This window comes from Natator depressus, chromosome 2 (assembly GCF_965152275.1).
Source record: "Natator depressus isolate rNatDep1 chromosome 2, rNatDep2.hap1, whole genome shotgun sequence".
Taxonomy (NCBI): Eukaryota; Metazoa; Chordata; order Testudines; family Cheloniidae; genus Natator; species Natator depressus.
Window position 1 is genome coordinate 114,528,982 of NC_134235.1, and position 22,277 is coordinate 114,551,258.

Below are 22,277 nucleotides of genomic sequence, written 5' to 3' on the forward strand. Positions count from 1 at the left end.
CCGTTATACAGAGAGAAGGAACGGTCTGGTTATCGTGACAAAAAACAGTGTCTGAACGAGTTAGATACAGAAGGCATATTAGTCTCTGCTCCCTGAAATCAGTGAGATCTCATTCTGCTAGAGCAAAGGAAGCCACTATGGCATCAGCAGACACGTTCTGCTAGTTGAGATTTGTAGAGCAACTACATGGAGCTCCATTTGCGTTTTTACCCAACGCCGCTCTTTAGATTTAGAGTCTAGATCAGATGCACAGTTTGGTAAAGCAGTTCTTCAATCTTTATTATACTAGGACTTCACAGATCACCTTCCTAGGATAGGTGTATTGCTAGCCAATCTCTGCCAGGAGTGGCAATATGGAGAGGCCACTTGACGAAGAAATGAAGGTTACTTACCTGTAACCTGGAGTTCTTCAAGACAGACTCTGCATATTCATGGTCCCCATCCACCTTCCCCTCTTCCTGGATCCTAAACATCACAAAGGACATGGGATCAGGAGGGAAGTGACTAAGGTGGCCACAGCCCCATGCTGCTTTATACCCCCAGCATCAGAATGTTTGCTGACGGAAGAGGTGGGATTGGGTATCTGAGTGCTCCAACAAGCACTGCTAGCTAAGGTTCTTCTTTGAGTGATTGCTCATGTGCATTCCAATAGGTGTGTGCGCGCGCCACGTGCACAATCGCCAGAAGTTTTCCTTTGCGGTACCCGTCGGGTTGGCTGTGGAGACCCCTAGAGTGGCGCCTTCATGGCGGTGTATATATGTCCCTGTCGACGCGCCGCCTGCTCAGTTCCTTCTTACCACCCGTGACGGTCATTGGAACAGCTTAGTCTCTTGCTTTGCAAGTGCCTTACCTAGTGGTTCCCTTGTTTCTAGTATAAATAGTTGTTAGTTGTTAATAATTGTAGATTAGATTAGTTTAGCTTACTTCGGGGGGTTTCCCCCCATTCTACTCTCCCCAGCACCGGGGCATGCCTCCATTGCAGGGGTTTAAAGCTTGCGAGAAGTGTGGAAAACCTATGCCAACAAGTGATCTGCACACCGCCTGTCTCAAGTGCCTCGGGGAGGGCCATCAGACAGATAAGTGCCCTATTTGCAGGAGCTTCAGACCCAGGACTAACAGGGAGCGGGACTATCGCCTGAAGCTCCTCTTGATGGAGTCGGCCCTTCAGCCACAGCCTGAGCCAACGCAGGCATCCTCGGTGCGCAGCGCACCAGCCTTGGTGCGGGATGTCCCAGCACCAAGGAAGGACTCCGCCAGGGAGCACCGCCACCGCTCCCCGGCCTGCAAGGCCAGTGCCTTGCGGTGGCACCGTTCACAGCCCCAGTGCCGCATAAGAAAAAGAAACCAGACAGGGGACGTTCCCCTGTCAGGAAGCTGAGGGGGGATTCCAGTAAGGTGTGTCCTCCAGCGGGACACCCTCGGTCTGGTCCCCAAGAACCGGCACCGTTGACTCCAGCCCCAGGTGCAGAGCCGTTGAGTCCAGCGAGAAAGGACTCTCCTACCCGCAACGATTTGGAGGAAGAGCTTGACCTCCCCTCCACTCCAGACACATATGAGGTGGCTCAAGACTTCATTGATATGACGGAGCAGTACCTGGCCCCGCAAACTCAGGCACTGCCAGTAGCACCGGTGACGGCACTGACTGTGGCATCGTGCCTGGCATCGCGGGCGATTACAACACCAGTCACGACACCGATGCCGATGGCGGCACTATCGGCAGCACCGATGGGGGCGCCAGCACCGATAGGGGCGCCGCCATTGATTCATCATCGGGAGAAGCCCATGATGTTATGGCACTGATCTCCATCTCCCCGGTACCGCTCCCCAGCACCGTCGGGGTCCGCTCCCCTGTGGTCAGGTACAGAATACTCGTCAGAGTCAGACGCGGAATCATCTGTGTCCCGATGCAGCCACTACCGCTCCCAGTCCTGGCACCGATCCCGGCACCGTAGGTCGGCGGAACAACCAGCACCAGTCACCACTTGGCCACCCCAGTGGCAGGACCCAGTGCAATGGCCTTTTTGGATCCCCTGGGCCTACTGCCAGGCTCAAGGTCAGGGATCTAGGGCAGTATCAGTGGTATCGCCCCCCGTGCCCTTCCATCAGCGACGTCAATGGCACACCACACCCCTAGGGCCCCTGAGGATCCCTTACGTGACAGGGCTGTTGAGCGGCCACAGTCAAGCACAGCCCCTCCTCCACTGATGTCGGTGGCACCTGAACCCCTGGTTGCAGGGTGCTCCGAGGTACCTGACCCATCCTCCAGAGAACCTGAGGGGCAGGAAGACCCTGTCCTGGGAACCTCTTCCTCCTCTTCGCCAGATGAGGCAGTGGCGGGCACCTCCACCACTCTACTGTAGGGTTTCTGTTTGCCTTTTCTCCATCAAGAATGGGTGTTTGTTCTTTCTCAGCTGTGTGTAGTGGGCAACTCTGCCAGGATACCTCCTTTGAAGCATCACTGTAGCAAAGAGATGAGGGAGGGCATTTGAAGCACCATCTGCAGGTAACTCAGAGGCAGCCTTTTAGATGAAGAAATGATATAAACAGAGCTAGGTGGGGGATGAATAGATGAGCACCTCAGGGTAAGAGGAAAAATGCTTTCTTCTTTTAATACACCAAGGTATACAGGGCCAACCATGAGAGTTGGAGCATAAACAAACAACTTTGTGAAGGAATGAATTTCAGTGAATCAAACTGACTCTTTGTAATAACCCCGTCATATAAAGGTGATGTAGTTTGTATGCTACTGTGTATTTTGTCAATAAATTTGTGGAAGCACTGCAGCACTGTTCTGAGAAATAGGTACATGGGGAGAGTTTAGGATACATTTGTTAGATTAACCTTCGCAAACCACACTGCAGAAGATTACAGTGGGAACAGGAAATAACTTGCTGACTTTGTAAAAATCAAAGCCTGCAGCTTGCACACATCCACAATTATGAAACAACTGTTAAAAATGTGGATAATGATTCAAAAGTTCATAGTTAAAAAAAAAATTACACAACAGTGAAACAGCACCTCCTTTCAATTCCTTATGACTAAGGTAGCATGTCTGTCACAGAGGTCACAGATTCCGAGACTTTCTGCAGAGGCCAGCAGCAGCAGTTTGGGTGTGTGGGAGGGGGCTCAGGGCAGGGGCAGAGGGTTGGGGTTGCACTTACCTGGCGGGGGAGGGGGGTGTCTCTGGCTCCCACCAGCATGTCCCTGCAGCTCCTAGGCAGAGGAGCCAGGGGGCTTCGCGCGCTGACTGAACCCACAGGCGCCACCCCCACAGCTCCCACTGGCTGCAGTTCCCAGCCAATGGGAGCAACAGAGCCGGCGCTTGTGGCAGGAGCAGCAGGTGGAGCCCCCCTCGCGTCTCCTCCCATAGGAGCTGCAGGAACATGCCACTTGGAGTTGGGTAGGGACCCTGCCAGCCTTTTGCCCTCCCCCCCAACCAACAGGGGTGGTGGGCTGCGGGCCGCCACCTGGCTCCCCATCCCAGCACCAGCAGGGGCCTGGGTTGTGTGCTGCTGCCCGCCTCCCACCCCAGCATCCAGGCCCTCCTGGCCTAAGTTTTAGTTAGGGGTATATAGTAAAAGTCATGGACAGGTCACCGGCCATGAATTTTTTTTTACTACCCGTGACCTGTCCATGTCTTTTACTAAAAATACCCATGACTAAAATGTAACGACCCTCCAGGACATCAGCCGTCAACAGACCAACTACCTCAGATGTTACAGTTGGGATGTTTTACAACTCACCCTTGCACCTCCTTCTTAAACTGCACAGTTCCTTAATTAATAAATTACTCAGCTCATCTGTACAAAGATGCTGGTCAGTGCTGGAACAGAAAGATGGTCAACACCCCACTTTGATAACTGTCTTCAGGAGAAGCCAAAGAAGCAGTTTCACTAGAGACTCTTCCATAATATAGTTGGAGTGTATAGAGATAGCTACAGCAAAGGTTGCCTCCGTCTTTCCATTCAGACACGAAGCTTTTATGGCCCTGCGTCAGCTAATGTAGACATACCCTTAAACACCTGCTTGAATCAATGTGGTTAAGGGTATGTCTACACTGTAGTGTAAGCCCAGGGTTTGAACTCAGGCTCAAGCCTAACTCCTTTTCCATCTACACAGAAATCATGTTAACCCAGGGCTCAAACCCAAGGCTTAGACCCAGGCCCCAGGAGCCTTTGGGCGGGGATGGATGGATGATCTGAGCCTAAGTCAAGCCAGGACCCAGGGTATAAGCTCTATTGCTTTGCAGTGCAGATGCAGCCCCACTGGATTTGTGCTCTGGCAGGCCACCAAAAGCATCCCACAATCCCATGAGCCAACTGTTTTTGTCCTCTGGAAAGTCAAGGTTGATGGAAGGTCAAGTTTTCTCATGCTACACTATGAACAAAGGGCTAAAGCAGCCACATTTTAGGAGGGCACCAGGAAGTTTGGGATATGGGTGCTTGGACTTGGGCCTGCATAATGCAATGTAAATGCTGGAGCCTCACGTTGGGACCCAGGGTTCAACCATTCCTAAGCTGGGGTTACAAATGAGTATAGATGCTCAAACCCTAGGTTAACAAATCCAGAATCTGCTAACATGAGTTCTTCTAGCCCTGGGCTTACTTTGCAATGTAGACTTACCCTGAGTGGGAGAGGATTACTCACATGCTTAACTTTAAAAATGAAGAAAAAATTCTCTCTCTGTGTGGAAAAAAATCACATTGACTTCAGCTGACTTTGGATCAGGCCTGTGAACTTGGGAAGGCTGTTCCTGAGAAACTGCAGTTGACTCATTGGTTTCCAGCAGTTTACAGTGGAGTGGCAACTTTACAAAGAAGAGTGCTCTATCACCAGACTTTACAGTGCATCATTAATTATTTTTAATGGCACTAAAGGGAAACCAGGGCTTTCTGCTCTCCATTTATCCTAGTGCATCACCCCTTCTGTCAACAGATTTGAGCCATCCAGCCGCTGCTCCAAAGGAAGGTAAATTAAGGTCAGTACAGGCTAATAGGTGAGGGAGAGCCATTCCTAGGAAGTCACAGCAATGAGAAAACCCCTGCTATCTGGAGCTGTCATAAGCATGAATTTGCATCACTCCCCCCACAATAAATAAATTTCAATCTAGAGAACATTACGCTCCCTGGATGCAAAGCCCCATTGCTGTTGCAAATGTGGTCTCTCTGCTGTCAGTGTCATTACCAGACTTGTGAAAGCTCCCCAGAGGTCTCCTGAAAGATGGGAATGGGCACAGAGGGGTATTGCATCCACCAGGTGTTTAAGCACTACGGATTGAATATGATTGGGCCACTCTGTCCGTTTGTTCACCCTCTCTGACTGATAGCTTTCCTCCTAGCTCTGACAGCACCGCAGCCACTTGGGGAAGCGCATGACTTCCTCTGGGGGCTGAATTTTTTATTTGTGTTGCAGGCCCCTGACAGACACAGGATAGAAGCAATATTTATGTCAGTTTTTGTAATGTCACTGCAGCAGCCACAATTCAGGAAACTGAAAGGCTGGATCATGAGCCATGGTATAGAGAAATCATAGACTAGAAACAAATGTAACCATCCCCAGACAATGCTCTGTTGTCCCAAGGCAGCACGTACCAGTTCCCAATACTATTCAGATGATGCCCGTTATTTATGTGGGGGGAGATCGAAAAGGGATTCTGTTGAAATTTAAAATAAAACTAAAAGGCCCTTGGCCCTGATTGTATCCTGTCTGCTCTTGTGTTGCCATTTACATCTGTGCAAAGTGGGCATAAAGCCACCACCACTCATGTAAGTCAGCAGAGAATTCTGACTAGCTGGCATTTTACACCCACATTGCATGCAGTGTACATGATGGCACAAGGTGCAAAGCGAGGAGCTGGGAATTCCAATTTGCATCCAGGGAGTGGGGAATTCCCATTTTCAGCTGAACAGGCTGATGATGCCAGTTCTTTACTATTAGGTACTTAGCTATGTTAAGAGCTAGGGTAGGAGTATGGCCAAATTCTCTACCGTTGTAATTCAAGGCATGATTTCAATGGAGTTATGCCAGCAGACAGTTTAATCCTGAATTTACATTACTGGACTGTAGGCAATAGCTCTCTGTGTGGGGGACAGAATGCCAGATGCCCGTCTTTTCAGTCTCTAATCCTGACTGCAACATGATGAGTGGTCTGATCTGATTAAATGATCACATACATCGTGCTGTAAGTAAGGGGTGATCTCCACCAGCCAGTTTGTGCACAAGTATGTCTGTTTATTGTATGCACATTGTGTCTGCTGCCAACTAGCAGCCACTAGCTGGACACTGAGCTGAGTCTCCCTTCACACTAATTTACCCTCATGTAACTCCATTGAGTTAATGGAGTTATTCCTGACACATCAGGTGCAAATGATATCAGAATTAGGCCTCCTGGCTTACTCTTCAGCTGTGCCAGAGCAGATCTCAGTGCAGCTGAGTGAGACGTGGGAGAAGGGATGCAAAGCTGACTCTAAGATGGATTTCTGCTCCTCCTTCCCCTACTGCTGGAGCTGGATTTAAGACTGCTCTAAATTCTACCACCTTAAAATGGCCCCAGGGGGCCATTCCACTGGTGAGGATCAGACCTCAGCAAGTGTCTCAAATTGCTTTCTAGTCATTATATTACACGTGAGGTTGTCTTTCAGAGTATGGGAAATCAAGGACTAATGGTTTTTATTTACTGAGCACTGACTGTGTGTTGTTCATTATATGTTAATCACAGGAGTTTCTCTCACTCCTAAAACAATACTTGCTTTACTTCACTGTGCTCCTTAGCTAACCACGGGGGTGACGTAGGTTATCCCTACGTGGGAAAAGCTCTAGATTTCTACTTTAAAAATTGCCACTTGTGGAGTTCCATTTGGCCCCACCTGACCCGGGACCTGTGCACAACTCTTTAGGTGTAAGCAGCTCTCCGGGTGTCGTGATGTCTTCCAATGCCAGCAGCTCCATCAACACTCCCCTTGTGGGGCCTGGCCACTCCTGCTGAGTCCATCAGGGGACTAACTCCCAGGAGAGTTTCAGCTTGCAATGCATGTGAAGAGCAGGAGCGCTGACCATACAAAACAGCTGCTCTTCAGTGCATGCATTTTCTCTGCCCACAAACTCTTACTATGTGGGGCGGAGGGGGAGCCTCACGTGCCTGGAGGCAATGGAGGGGGATTACGTTGATGCTGAGGAGATCAGAGCACACTTTGCTACTGCACGCTGTGCAGTGAAGAGTAGCATGTGGCTTATTCTACCAATTGACTCCTGTTGACCATTAAAGGGACAGCATCAACCTGAAATTTGTCGATTGTAAGAAGTAAAAGTTATTGCATGTGTTATACCTGCCCTTGGTCTTTAAATATTTTTCCCCCACCCCATCCTCATTGGTGTATGAAGGATCCACACATGGGGGAACAGGGAAATGATTTCACAAACTGTTGTCTAATGCATGAAGTAAACAAGTACACTGAAAAACAGATCAAATCATATTACAGGAGGATTAGGACTTATCTGTAAAAGAGCAGCTCATACATGTTGAGACAGAAGGATGATTTAATTCCCCAAGCTGTGGCCCTTTAACTGCAGCTAGACAGGCCCAGATTGATAAACGTGACTTTTTAATTTTGCACTTGCAAAATTGTGCATGTAGATATTTGCATGCAGAAAACTTCAATGTATGTGGGAAATTTTTTCATGCACAATATAGGCTCTGGGCCAGATCCTCAAGTGGTGTAAATTGATTTCAATGCATCTGTATGGATTTACATCAACTAAGGAGCTGGCCTGTATTTAAGACTGAGTGAAACAAATAACCCAGCTTTGGGACAGATCCACATAGCCCCTGTGCACCACTCTAGCGATGCAAAGAGGCAATACAGCAAGTTTAACCAGCTGGCTGAAATTCCCTAATGTGGCAAGCCCAAGTAGCCCAGAGCTAGCACGACTGGATCTGTGCCATTGTCTTCAGGGGCATGATTAAGGGAAGGGGCATGCCCCTTTATAATCTGGCAATCCCCAGATGGCATAATAGCCCCTTGGGGGCTGTGCATCTGGCACAACTTTGAGCAGCCATGAGAGGTTATAGGATTAGCCCCAGGAGTGTGGAGCAGTAAAGGTGCCTTATAGCTACTTTCCCACTCTCCTCTCTCCCCGCTCCCCCGGCTCCCAAGCTGATGCTGTGTTCTGCTTTGCCACAGCTAAGGCGCGAGACCTCTACATGAAGCAGCATGGCAAAACTTATTTTACCATATACACTGAAAATTGTATATTGAAATCCTCCTGATGTATATGTGGGGGAGGTGGGGCAGAAGAGTGAGAGATACCCAAGGCTCCAGCAGCTGTTGCTGCTGCCTGGAGGTGGCGTGGGGAGGGCTTGCCAAGAAGGGAAGTCTCCCAGCCCTGCAGGGGGGTGGGGAAGGGAAGGGGATATACTGCAGTTACTTAAGAGCCCCCAACTATTGCCAGATTTCATCGCACTTGAGAACGTCTACCAGGAGCAGAAAAGAGAACATCTGAAAAGAAGGTACCCTGGCTAGCTAAATACTTTCTTCAAAATGCTATTAACTAATTGCCACATTTTGAAATGCTGCTTAAATGGGTATTTGGAAGAAACTGAGTTCTCAGCATTGGGTATTTTTCTGAGCAGGCTGCAGTGCCTTACACACACACACACCAGCTTTATGCTACCTCAAAGAGAAATCTCTTATCATCCAATATCTGCAATTTCCCTTTAATTGATTTACTCTAGAGAAGTAAGTGGAGGAAAAGTTTTTGTTCCCTTTTTCTTGAAACCTGCAGGGTGTGGGAGGTGATTTTATTGTCTGGGTGTCTGTGGGCAAATCTTCAGATATTTTGTGTATTTAAAATATGTAGAAACCCTATACAAAATATGATAGCATTCATTTCAAACACTTTCTATTGTTTTGGACTCATGATGCAGTATAATTTATGTGTTTGTATTAAATCAGGGTAGAGAATTTGTGAGAGTCACTCACCAGAGATATTAATTCACCACTTAATCTGCAGTGATGCCTTTTTGGAGGGTTATGTATGTATGTATGTATTTAATCCTAACCCATGGAATCTCCCAAATGTTTCAAAGTCTTGCTATTCCCAGACAAACGCTTTTGTGGTTGGGTTTATTCTTTCTTCTCTTTTTCATATATTTTGACCTTCCAAGCCTCAGGGGATTGTAATCCATCATTAGACTGATGCTTTCTGCCTTTGTTTTATTTATGTGAGTCTGAAAATGTGTAGCGCATTGGCATCGCACACTTGTTATTTGTTTCTCCCTCTTAGATGTGGGGCTATAGCTCACTTTGCTTTTCTCTTGCTCTCCTTTTTCCTTTTAGGGGATTGCAACACTGTAAGAATGTCTGAACCAACGCACACTGACAAAGAGAAAAAAAAAACAATTCCCCCTAGCCTGAGTGGCCGCAGAGCCCTCCCTCCAAACATCTCCAATGCTGAAGAAGATGAGGTCCCTGTCATGGAGATGACTGGTTTGGTACCTAGGGGATTTAACCTGAAAGGTACAGTGTACTGCACATTTTAAGAGTTGAACCCTTTCTATATTTCCAGTAGCTACGTTTATGTCTACAAAGTAAAACAAAAACGCTTGTAATAACAAAGTTAGGTAATAATAATTTGTTGTACTTCTGTAGCTCCTTTCATTTGAGGATCTCAAAGGCCTTTACAGACCTTAATGAATGAAGATTTGCACCATCCCCATCAGAAAGAGGAAAGGAAGTTATGTCTCTCTTACAGGCAGAGAAGTTGATGCACAGAGAAATTAAGTGGACTGCCCCAGGTTCACGATGTCAAATAGTAGAGGGAGGAGGAAGATTCGGGAATATTTTGACAACTATAACACTGAGTTCAGTTCATTGTGACTTGTGGGGGTCATATCATTTGTTGTTCAAAAGCGTTCAGATGATTGCGGGTTATTTCTGAAAATGTTTTCAAATCTTGAATTAGTCTTTAAAATTACCAGAAATTGCTTGTTATGCTCCTGGTTACAAAGTTTACAATCCGGGATCAGAATTGATGATACGTGACTTGTATGTCAACCAACACTGAGTAACAGTTCTAAGTCTTTGGAACAAACAGGTTCACATGCCAGCTGAAAATAATATGAAAATCAGGATTGACGCTTGAATGATTCACTAACCTAAGAGGCTAAATTTATAACAAACATTATTTGAAATTAATAGGTGAGCTAGTTCCGCAGAGCAGGGCAGTATGATATAATAATACATGAAACTCCTACAACAATTTTCAGCCAAGGATCTCAAAGTATAACAAAAGTGGGTAAGTAGTAATATCCCCATTTTACAGATGAAGAAACTGAGGAATTGGAGAGCTTTAGTCACTTGCTCAAAGTTGCACATGAAGACTGTGTAGCCTTGATCCTTCACCCTAATCCTGTGCCTTAACCACAAATTCACCCACCCTTCCCATTCTAATACATAAATGTTTCTTTAATAAACATCACTTAAAAACAGGCAAGAATTTGTTGTGTTAAGAGTGGAACCGTGGGCTATGCTTTTCAAACATCCTTGCTGTTGTATGTTGGTTTGAGTTTTGATATACTGTAGCGCAGTGAAACATGACATAAGAAGCTCCATCTCAGACTACTGTGGATCTCAAAGGAGAAACATGAATAAAATCAGGGAAGCCTAAGGTCTTTGGAAGCCTGAGAGGAAGATTAGAGAAGTTGTGTTGTGGGCCCGAACCAAAGCCCATTAAAGTCAATGGAAAGACTCCCACTGACTTTTGAGAAGCTTTGGATCAGAACCCATGTATAAGGGTAGAGTTGGGGGAGATTTTCATGGGGTTTTTCCACCAACAAAATTAAAGCTTTCAGGGCAAGTAAAAGGTAGTGAGAAGCCTGAAACATCCTCCTCCTGCCTCACTGGCAGGCCAAGAGATTATTAATGTACAAGGCAAGGAAGCTGATGGCCTAGAACTCAGCCTCTAACTAGATAAGTGTAGAGGTTCTTTTGTATCAGAATGTGCTGAAGGGGAGAATCTGCCTGGAAAGAGTCACTGCTTCTGAGGGGACTCGTTTCCCTCACATTATCCCTTAGCAATGTTATTCCAGCAGAACTGAGGAAAATGCAGTCGGCATAGCCAGAAAAATACACTTTGAAAAGAATCTGCAGGGTGTTTGATGGTGCTTGCTGCACAGAGCAGGTGCAGTGTTGTGCAGACAAGCACAAGGTAAGAATTTGCCAGCAGGACAGGACGTGCCAGGGAGCCGAGTCCTGTGTCAATGAGCATGCTTTCTGCCTAAGCTGCTTCCATGCCAATGCTACCACAATATCTCACAATCGCCAAAGGATTTTATATTCACAGCACCTCTAGGACATAGGAAGTGCTGTTAGTCCCCCATTTTACAAATGGGGATAATAAGTGACTTGTACAAGGTCATACAAAAGTTTGTGGTAGAAGAAGGGATTGAACTTTTAGCTCTCAGGTCAGCACCCTGACCACTGGACGCATCACGTTCCACTCTTCCGCCAACTGCACAGAGGGGGGAATTGCTGCTGTTTTCACCGTATTTTCAGAAATAACAGTAGGAATTACCTGGCCTCTTATTTTTTAGACCAGCATGTCTTACACATAACTCTGGCTGAGTATTGCATTTTGGGGTTGGTGCTTGCTGCACAGAGCAGGTGCAGTGTTGTGCAGACAAGCACAAGGTAAGAATTTGCCAGCAGGACAGGACGTGCCAGGGAGCCGAGTCCTGTGTCAATGAGCATGCTTTCTGCCTAAGCTGCTTCCATGCCAATGCTACCACAATATCTCACAATCGCCAAAGGATTTTATATTCACAGCACCTCTAGGACATAGGAAGTGCTGTTAGTCCCCCATTTTACAAATGGGGATAATAAGTGACTTGTACAAGGTCATACAAAAGTTTGTGGTAGAAGAAGGGATTGAACTTTTAGCTCTCAGGTCAGCACCCTGACCACTGGACGCATCACATTCCACTCTTCCGCCAACTGCACAGAAGTCCCACATGCAATTTCTGTCAATAGGGGGCTCTGCAACTTTTCTGTGGAGTGTTCCTGCATTGGGAGGGAGTTGACGCGATGTCATGAGAGAGCAGCTTTGCATAACATCATTCCACTGGGAGACTCATGAGATTTCCTGACATAAGTTAATGATCTTGTCAGCCTTAAATGGAGTTTCAGAGTAACAGCCATGTTAGTCTGTATTCGCAAAAAGAAAAGGAGGACTTGTGGCACCTTAGAGACTAACCAATTTATTTGAGCATGAGCTTTCGTGAGCTACAGCTCACTTCATCGGATGCATACTGTGGAAATTGCAGAAGACATTATATACACAGACACCATGGAACAATACCTCCTCCCACCCCACTCTCCTGCTGGTAATAGCTTATCTAAAGTGAAATGGCCCACCTTGATTATCATACACATTGTGAAGAGAGTGGTCACTTTGGATGGGCTATTACCAGCAAGAGAGTGAGTTTGTCTGTGGGGGGGGCGGAGGGTGAGAAAACCTGGATTTGTGCTGGAAATGGCCCAACTTGATGATCACTTTAGATAAGCTATTACCAGCAGGAGAGTGGGGTGGGAGGAGGTATTGTTCCATGGTGTCTGTGTATATAATGTCTTCTGCAATTTCCACAGTATGCATCCGATGAAGTGAGCTGTAGCTCACGAAAGCTCATGCTCAAATAAATTGGTTAGTCTCTAAGGTGCCACAAGTCCTCCTTTTCTTCTTAAAATGGAGTTTTGGTAAATCGGAGGGAGGGAGGTGAGCAGATGTCCCAGCCACGAGGAAAAAAATTGCTTTGGCTCTGACAAAATATTGACCTCAACCTCCAGGGCTCTGTTAGTTCACCATTGGCTGTATGCCTCTGCCTGTAAGAAAAGGATCCAGAGCAAACTAGAGTGGGAAATGGGGAACTCAGGATTCCCAAATGGAAAAGTCACATAGAATTAAATAAAGAATAGTAACCTTGCTCTAGAGTTTTTAAACCTGCTGATCATTCTAATCAGGAATTGTATCCTTTCTTTGGGCAGCGTTTAAAATTCTATGTAGAGAATGTTTATCATGTCCTCTCTGTGGGTGGGGTTATGATAAACTTTCTTTATATACAATTTTAAACCCCAAAGTCTGTCATAACTCCATCCACAGAAAGGATACAACTCCCTATTAGATCGATCAGCAGTTTTAAAAACTCTAGCGCAAGGTTACTATTCTCTGTTTAATTCTATAGGATTCCTGAGTAACTGCTACGAAAGTTTCATCCCTTTTAAATTCCATTGGACTTTTCCAGAAGGGCAGCAGTAAGAAATATTTTGAGCATTTTTACATCAAACAGACATTTCCCTCTCTGGTTTGTTCTAGATCCGTTTCCCACAAGGCAGCATACAGCTGATGATGAGAAAAGACAAGGACATACTCCTGCAACCCTTATTCATATGAGTATAAAAGAATAGCACAAGTATGTAGTAGCATAATCAGAAAGGCTAAGGCACAAAATGAATTCCATCTAGCAAAAGAAATATATTACAATAAGAAGAGATTCTATAAATACATTAGGAGCAAGAGAAAGACAAAGTAAAGTACAGCCCCTCTACTTAGTGGGGGAACAAGAACTAATAACAGACAACACGAAGAAGGCGGAGGTGTTTAACACCTATTTTTGCTTCAGTCTTCACCAAAAAGGTTACTTGTGACCAGATACATAGCAGAATTAATATTAATAACAAGGGGGAAGGAACGCATGCCAAAATAGGGAAAGAAGAGGTTAAAAAAATACTTACATAGGTTAGATGTATTGAAGTCAGTAGGGCCTGATGAAATTCAACCTAGGGTACTTAAGGAACTAGCTGAATCAATCTTGGATCCATTATCTTTGAGAACTCCTGGAGGGCTGGTAAGGTCCCAGAGGACTGGGCAAACATAGGACTTCTCTTTAAAAAGAGCAACAAAGAAGACCTTGGGAATTATAGACCAGTCAGCCTAACTTTGATATTTGGAAAGATACTGAACAAATTATTAAACAATATGTAAGCGCCTGGAGGATAATAGGATTATAAGGAATAGCCAGCATGGATTTGTCAAGAACAAATCATGCTAAACCAATCTATTTTACTTCTTTGACACAGTTACTTGCCCAGTGGATAGGGGGGAAACTGTAGATGTGATTTATCTTGATCTTTAGTAAGGCTGTTGACACAGTCCCCCATGACAATCTTATAAGCAAACATAAATATGGTCTAGATGAAGTTACTATAAGGTAGGTGCATAACTGGTTGAAAGATCATACTCAAAGAATAGCTGTCAATGGTTCTCTGTCAAACTAGGAAGGTGTATCAAGTGCGGTCCCACAGGGGTCAGTGGTGGGTCTGGTACTAGTCAATATTTTCATTAATGATCTGGATAATGGAGTGGAAAATATGAAATTTGTGGATGACACCAAATTGGGAGGGGTTGCAAACACTTTGGAAGACAGGATTAGAATTGAAAATGACTTTGACAAATTGGAGAATTGATCTGAAATTAACAAAATGAAATACAATAAAGACAAGTGCAAAGTACTACACTTTTTAAAAATGAAAGTCACAACTACAAAATGGGGAATTACTGGTTAGGTACTGAACAGGCTCTGGGAGTTATAATGGACCACAAAGTGAATATGAGTCAACAATATAATGCAGTGACCAAAAAAACCAACCAAACAAAAAACACAAGCTAATCCTTGGTGTATATTAACAGGAATGTCATATGTAAGACAGGGGAGGCAATTGTCTCACTCTTCTTGGCACTAGTGAAGCCTCAGCTGGAGTACTGTGTCCAGGTTTGGGCACCACACTTTAAGAAAGATGTGCACATATTGGAGAGAGTCCAGAGGAGACCAATAAATATGATAAAAAGGTTAGAAAACCTGATCTCTGAGGAAAAGTTAAGAAAACTGGGCATATTGACCTCTGAGAAAAGAAGACTGAGCAGGACTTGATGAGTCTTCAAATATGTTAGGGGCTGTTATAAAGAGGACAGTGATCCATTTGTTCTCCATAACCACTGTAGGTAGAACAAGCAGTAATTGGCTTAATCTGTAGCAGGGAGATTTAGTTTAGATGTTAGGAAAAAATTCCTAACTATAAGGCTAGTTAAGCTCTGGAGTAGGCTTCCAAGGGAGGCTGTGGAATCCCCATTGGAAGGTTTTTAAGAACGGGTTGGACAAACAGCTGTCAGGGATGGTCTTAGGTATACTTGGCCCTACCTCCGTGCAGGGGCTGGACTAGATGAATGCTTGAGGCCCCTTTCAGCCCAGTATCTTTATGATTTACTTGTGAGTCCTTATCTACACTTTAAATAGCTTCATCAATCAATACCTGGTAAATAATAGTCTTATAAAAGGAATAAATTAGGTACATGGCCTTCATTAATGCAGCTGTGAGGGCCTACACTTATTTTTATTCAGTGGCCTGAGCAAGGGGGGATGCAGAGGGGATCAGTGACATAGGAAGTAGCTCATGGTAGGGTTCTCGGGTGCAGGAAGGTCATGAATGGGGACTGCACTTGCCCGGCAGAGCAGTGCCTATCTCCCCACTTTTGTGCCAGGATAGAAAAGGGAGACTTGGGGCAAAATGGGTGAGGGATGAGTGTGTGAACTCTGAATCTACTACTCCACAGATCCTCTGACCACAACTCCTTCACCCACAGAGAGGACAGGCTGGATTCTGTGCCTCCCTGCTTCCAAGGAAAACCTCTGTGCAAAGCTGATTTACTTGAGCAGTATACAGAGGTCTGTTTTAGCCCCTAATTATTTACATATCACATTTGTTCATCAAATTATAATACCTGGCAATTTATATAATGCTTTCCAAGCCAAATTCTCCATGATTGTAAGGGAGCACAAGTCAGTTTAGAACAGAGCCACACTTGCTTACCCAGCTGTGAGTTTGGCCCTGTAGTCTTCAATGGAAAGTGGAAACATTAGCTTACAAATTCCTAAAATGAAAGATGGGTGTGGTTTTTTTCCCCTAGTTCAGCACTGGAAACTCATGCTGACAGTTGATAATCAAGGGGTCCAATATTGACCAGTAATAAAGATCCTACAGGCAGATCCTTTTGACTGAGGGTGTGTAAAGTTAAATAGAATCCAGCTCATTCTTTCATAGCTGCATTGATGCTAGCAGGAGCGTGGGGGAGATGGTTTTGTTATGAAGTTAGCTAATATAAGTTAAGTCTGTTCCCTGTGGCGTGAGAAGATGCCATTTTTGCATAGTCATTTATCTAACTCTAACCACAAGTATCGCTGGTATTTTTCAAACAGGCTGGGTCTATATGACATAGCTGATCTCAGCAGGAAATGTCAGCTGGAGAATATTTCTTTAATTATAATTCTCAGAACTTTGTTTCTGTAGTTTAAAATAGACTATTCAGGGAAGGGTATTCATCTTGCAAATTATTTCATGAAATGATAATGAAACATTAGGCCAAATATATCCTGTGTGTTACTCCATTAACATCAGTGGATGAACTGGACCTATTTTCTGTCTAAGGTTCAGTTCTGGTACTCCATATTCAAAAGCACCCACAGAAAGCTTAAGAAAATTCTGGGTCAGATATCCAGATGGTGCAAGTGTGCATAGCTCCATCGAAGCCTAATTCCTGACTCTATCACTGACTTCCTGGGTGACCTTGCGAGAGCCACTTACATGTCTCTGGGCCTCAGTTTCCCCAAACCCACCTGTGTTAAAGATTTACAAAAGAGAGGGCCAGATCCTCAGCTGGTGTGAACTGGCATAGCACTGTTGAAGCTGGTGCAAATTGGCATAGCTGCAGCCACATTTGAACTCCATCAGTTTATGCCAGCTGAAGATCTGGTCCACGATCTTTTTGCAAGGGCGGGCACATCCAGAGAGGAAAGAAGGAAGACAAAACTTCCTGATACGGGGTGGTGGTGAGGTAGAGCTCCACCCCTTATGTCAAACATTTTTAAGTTGAGGTGTAGTAACTGGAAGCATTTACTGCTGATGTTCTGTGTTATGGGTGTCTGCTTTAGAACAACCACCAAAAGGACTTTAAGGGGTTGGGTGAGCCTGATTTTTTTTTTTTTTAACAAAAATCACATCTTTTATAAAGTGCCTTTCACCCAAGCATCTCAAACCACTCTACCAAGGTGGGTGGTATTAACTCTATTTCTCAGAAGAGGAAACTGAGGCACAGAAGTGAGACAGGGAATTAGTGGCACTCAGAAATAGAACACTGGTCTCCAGACCCCTAGCCAGGTACTCTAGTGACTAGGCACCGATGCCTCCCTACTTTCAGCTTGGAGGTAGGATTTGGGACTAGACATGGCTTCAAGCTGAACTTGAACTTTGACCTTCAGGTCCATCAATTTACAATACATACAGCTTTCAGACTAGCTTGGCAGAAAGCAGTTTTTACAGGAAGGAACCACTTTAATTATTGGGCATTTATCACAAGTCACAAAACAACACCAGGTAAACCCCCATTTCTTCTGTCTTGTCATCAGATAGTCTAACCATGACAATTAACCCATTGTCATCTATATGGGAAATCGAAATTTCACTCTGCTCTACCAACAAATGGCTACACAGGCCGTGCATTAGCTTAATTTAAAGCTGTATTTTTTTTTTTTTTAAAAAATGCTTCATCCCTGCCTGGGAGATATCCTCAAGGGAAGATTGGGCAGGAAAGGAGGAACCTAAAGGGATTTCAGAAAGGGGTGGGGGAGTAGCTTTAAATTCCACCAGAGGCTCCAAAACCAGAGGAAGCTATCGCAGGGATAAGCTTATTAGCACATCCTCCAGCTGCTCTAGCCACACATTCTCCCTGACTAGCACAGTCTACTAGTTGAGCTGAGCTGTCCCCCTCATCTTCCCCTCTAGGCTCCTACCATTCTCCACAGCTGAAATTACCCTTCCTGTCAGACTTTCTGCTGCTGGGGCTCTGTGCCAAGGCCTATGCCTGTAGTGTAGACACAGGAATGAATCTGTCCAAGTTTTTGCAAAGATCTTGCAGGGCACAGGCACCATCTTCCTCCACGCCCTGGAGGTGCTCACCCCTCCTGTGCCCCGCCTCTTCCCACCCCCCTCTACCCCTGCCCCACCTCTTCCTGCCCAGTTCCGCCCCCTCCCCCGAGCGCATCCCATGCCCACTCCTCCCTCTCCCACCCAGAGCCTCCTGCACTCCTGATTGCACCGGGCAGGAGGCGCTGGGAGGGAGGGGAGGCACTGATCAGCGGGGCCGCTGGCGGACGGGAGGCGGGGGAGTGGGGAGCTGGCTGCCAGTAGGTGCTAAGCACCCGCTAATTTTTTTCCATGGGTGCTCCAACGCCTATGTTGCAGGGCACTAGCCATATGAAAGGAAAATGCTGAGTGCCTAACAAGCCAATATACTTTGGGTATCTGCCTTCTAAGGAAAATTCAGAGGATTCTGTAGGCAGGAATGTTGAAAGCAAGCAAGCCATAGAAAGCGAATGGAACAGGAAAAATACTAGCTTTATGGGAGCTTAAATAGGTATTTATGTGGATACCTACGTCATAAAGTCCTAGGAAGCTCCCTCTCACAGTCACGTTTTAGATAGAACAGAAGGAGCTCTTGAAAAGTTGACTCATGCAACTGGCGACAGAATGATGCAAGTTCAGATCACAGCATAACTGAATGGAAGTGCTCAGTGGGGGATACGTGCTGTGAAGCATGGTGAAAATGAAGATGGGGAAACAGCTTGTGACACAGTTTTACCATAACGGTAGGATTAACCCTCTGACTGCTACCAGTATGTTCCACTCCGGTGCACTCAGAGATATGCCTTATTAAAGTGTTCCCATAACAGGCCAATAGGATGGCATATGAGGCAGTAGATTCCCCCGGCCCCCAACTGGGTAACCACAGTTCTCTGTGTTGCTGAATTACAATTTAATTCAGAGACAGTAGAATTGCCTCCAGTATGCATTATGTATCTGCATCATTCATGAGACCTTCTTTAAGTCTCTTAACTTTAGTAATCGGGATTTCATCCAGGTATGGGAAAAATTCTAATGTATTGTGCCCAAACATATGCGTTGTTATAATTACCAGGATCACCAATGTTTTGGGATAGATACACCTGTATATGTGTGAGTGCTGTGGCTGTTCTAGCCCAGGGCTCATTTTAGGAACAAACTACCGCTGTGAGCCCATTTGAGATAATAGCATGCAAATTTTCTGCAAGGAGTTCAGGTATCCTGGTGATAGGTATGATATAATAACCTGAGTAGAAGATTTAATTAAGTTGTTGTTGTAGTGATATTTTTCCCCGTGAACCAAGCAAGTGGGTCAAAAGAAGCAGGGCCAAAATTTTCAGATGTGGCCTCTGATTTTGGATACATAAGTTTTTGGATCCCCAATTTAGGGTCCACCTTTGGCCTGCTTTTCAGAAGCGCTGACCACATGCAACACCCATGCTTTCAGCTGGACCAAGGTGTCTCAAGTTGGGCACCCAAAATCAGAGGCTATTTTGAAACTTGTTGGGCCAAAATGAAGCAGAGGAGACCATCCCACTGCTGTGCCAAAAACAAACACTCTGATCATTAGCAAATATGAGTAATGCAGGGCTCAGGTTGAATTCCTAATCCACTTGAACCACCCCTGTTCCAATTTGACAAAGGAGCTTGACTTTCAGCAAGCTCGGGTTGGGCACCCTGGTTTTGTTGTGATGTGATATTTACTTTGTAGTGTTGTGACATCTGCTCAGAAGAGCCCAGTATCCAGGTGCTCATACCTTGAGCACCAGGAGGAGGAGGTCTGCTTCCCTGTGTAGCCAGCCTTTTCCTTCCACCCAAGCTCTGGAGAGTGCCTCTTTTGGGATGGTTCCCGGGGATACCCAGGGGTGTGAGGCACCTTGCTACCACCTGCCAATAGTGTGAGGAAGCCTTTTCTGTACCTGCCATGGGTGAGCTCCACAATTCCACCAGCCACGGGAAATGCAAGCAGTGCCCTCTAGGCCTCACAGACCATGCTGTTACCCTACAGACTAGCAACTGGCACATCCCAAACCCCCAGCCCTCTGTCTCCCTGAAGTGTCCAGCCCTTGTTCCATTGGACACACTCAGTATTCACAGATTCACTGCTTCCACAGAAACAGTACACCCCAGCTCTGCCAGTTCCACCTCACATCACCGCTCTGCTTAACTCACAGCACTTAGATATGTTTACAGTGAAATCAAGTGTAAGTTTATGTAAAAAAGTGTAGAGATTCAAGTGTTAGCAAGAAGTAGTATTGGAGACAAATGGTTACACATACAGTCATAACACACATTCTAGAGCATAGACTTAATTAACAAGATCCTCTCATGTCTTGTAGAATATTGCTTACCCCCAAAATCCTTACAGTACTTTACAGCCAGGTTGGCTGTGACCTTCCTTTCATTAGACATGCATTCTGCCAGTTTGCCTCCTAGGTGAGGGATCCCATGTGTTTCCTTCCACCCCAAGATATTCCATACCAATCCTTGGAGTTTATTCAGAAACAGGACGCACGCACGCACGTGCACACACACACACAGCCTGTTTATTTCTCTCTTGTAGATTTTACAATCCTTAACTCCTCCCCAGGCTCCGCTAGGCATACATTGTGAGGCATTCAATACCCAAATAACCAGACAGGGAGATAGGTGTCTGTTACCTCCTGCCTGAAAGGAAGATGTCCGGGGCATGTCATCTTTTGGTGATCTACCTTAACTCCATGACCTTAAGGACCTAATTTTCAGTACAGAGACATAATTCCTTAAATACTATCCATATGTACATGGCCCGGCTCTGGCTCTTAGCCCCTGAGGCCCTGCCCCCAGGCTGGAAGCTGGATCCACCTTGGGGTAAGAGCCGCACGGGCTGCTGTGGGGAGCCACGGCCCCTCCACCTGCCCTGGGCTGGGGGCACAGACGGCGGGGACACAGGCCAGGGGCTAGCTTTTGGGGCCCCCCACCTCGGGCAAGTAGAGGAGCCTGGGGTCCCCAGCCCAGCTCTGGCTCCCAGCTTGAGTAGGGGCATGGCCTTGGGTAAGAGGAGGGTCAGGAGCAGGGCCTCATAGGGGGAGGGGCCTCTTGGCCCCCCACTTTTAGGAAGAGTCTGTTGCCCCGCCACACTCTGTTTCTCATCCTGCAATTCTAAGCCTCCTGCACTATGCACCTTCAAGCTTCTGCAACCAATGAGACAGGGAACCTATATAGTCAACAGCCTCACTTGTGACACAGCCCTGATTCACCCCTAGAGCACTGGACTATTTTATAACTCATTTCATATAAGTGGCCTGATTCTCCTCTCTCGAACCCTACAAAGACATTTACACATGTGCCAAGTGGGTATAAAATGTAATCAGATGATGATTTTCCTCTCCACTTCAGTGGGGCTATTACCAAGTAAGGTACTACTCAATGTGAGTGAATGAGCAGGATCAGAGCCCATAAGCGGTATGGTATCAGTATGAAACAAAGAAACTGATTTCTTTCCCCCCCTTTTGTGTGTGTACATAGATTTTTTGGAAGTTAAGGAAGTTCACATGTTCAAGGGTGACCAGGATGTTAACAAGCAGGAGCACCGTACTGACAAGTACTACCACCCTAAGTTGATTGTACGCCGTGGACAGCCTTTCCTTATCCAAATTGACTTCAACCGTCCTTACAAACCTGAAAGGGACCAGTTCTGGGTGGAATACCTTATAGGTAAGTGCCAAACAGGAGCAACGTAGTGTTAGCAAAGTAAAGTTTATAGAATATCTATATCTGTTCCAAATAATATAGTATCTAAGGGCCTGATCTTCTATTAAAGTCAGTGAGACAGTAGGATGTGCTTAAAGCTGAGCATGTGCATTAAACGCTTTGCTGAAATGGGGCCTGGATCCGGCTTGCCTTACTCATTCATTTAAGTCAATGGAACTACTCAAATGAGAAATGTAAGCAGGGTTTGTCCCTCTATGTATATTCAAAAGCTGTACTTTACTATATTGGATTGCCAATGTTATCGCTGGTTTATGTTTAAGGGCAAAATGATAGTGGTGGTGGGCAGATTAGAAAAACTTGTTACAGTAACTCCTCTCTTAACATTGTAGTTATGTTCCTGAAAAATGCTACTTTAAGCGAACTTATGTTAAGAGAATCCAATTTCCCCATAAGAATTAATGTAAATAGGGGGGGTTAGGTTCCAGGGAAATTTTTTTCGCAAATATTCCCTGCGGAAACTGAATGTGATGATGAACCCACGCTATCCCACTGGAGCACACCACTCCCTTCACTTTCCAAAGT

General features: G+C 45.6%; 1 protein-coding gene and 1 long non-coding RNA gene across 3 annotated transcripts in view; one reads left to right on the forward strand and one right to left on the reverse strand.

Annotated features, from left to right (window-relative positions):
* LOC141981521 (uncharacterized) overlaps nt 1-22,277 on the reverse strand; it is a 54,759-nt gene that overhangs the window by 9,952 nt on the left and 22,530 nt on the right. The window contains exon 1 of one of the 2 annotated variants that reach the window (XR_012637813.1): nt 13,785-13,884. The exons of the other annotated variant lie outside the window; for it this stretch is intronic. This is a non-coding gene — a long non-coding RNA (uncharacterized LOC141981521). Of the gene's footprint in view, nt 1-13,784; nt 13,885-22,277 lie in introns of those variants that run through there. 2 annotated transcript variants of the gene reach the window in all.
* F13A1 (coagulation factor XIII A chain) overlaps nt 8,417-22,277 on the forward strand; it is a 90,126-nt gene continuing 76,265 nt past the window's right edge. Inside the window, exons 1-3 of the mRNA XM_074943177.1 lie at nt 8,417-8,506; nt 9,336-9,515; nt 21,510-21,698. Of these exons, the coding sequence (XP_074799278.1) occupies nt 9,356-9,515; nt 21,510-21,698 (349 nt within the window). The 5' untranslated portion in view covers nt 8,417-8,506; nt 9,336-9,355. The remainder of the gene's footprint in view (nt 8,507-9,335; nt 9,516-21,509; nt 21,699-22,277) is intronic.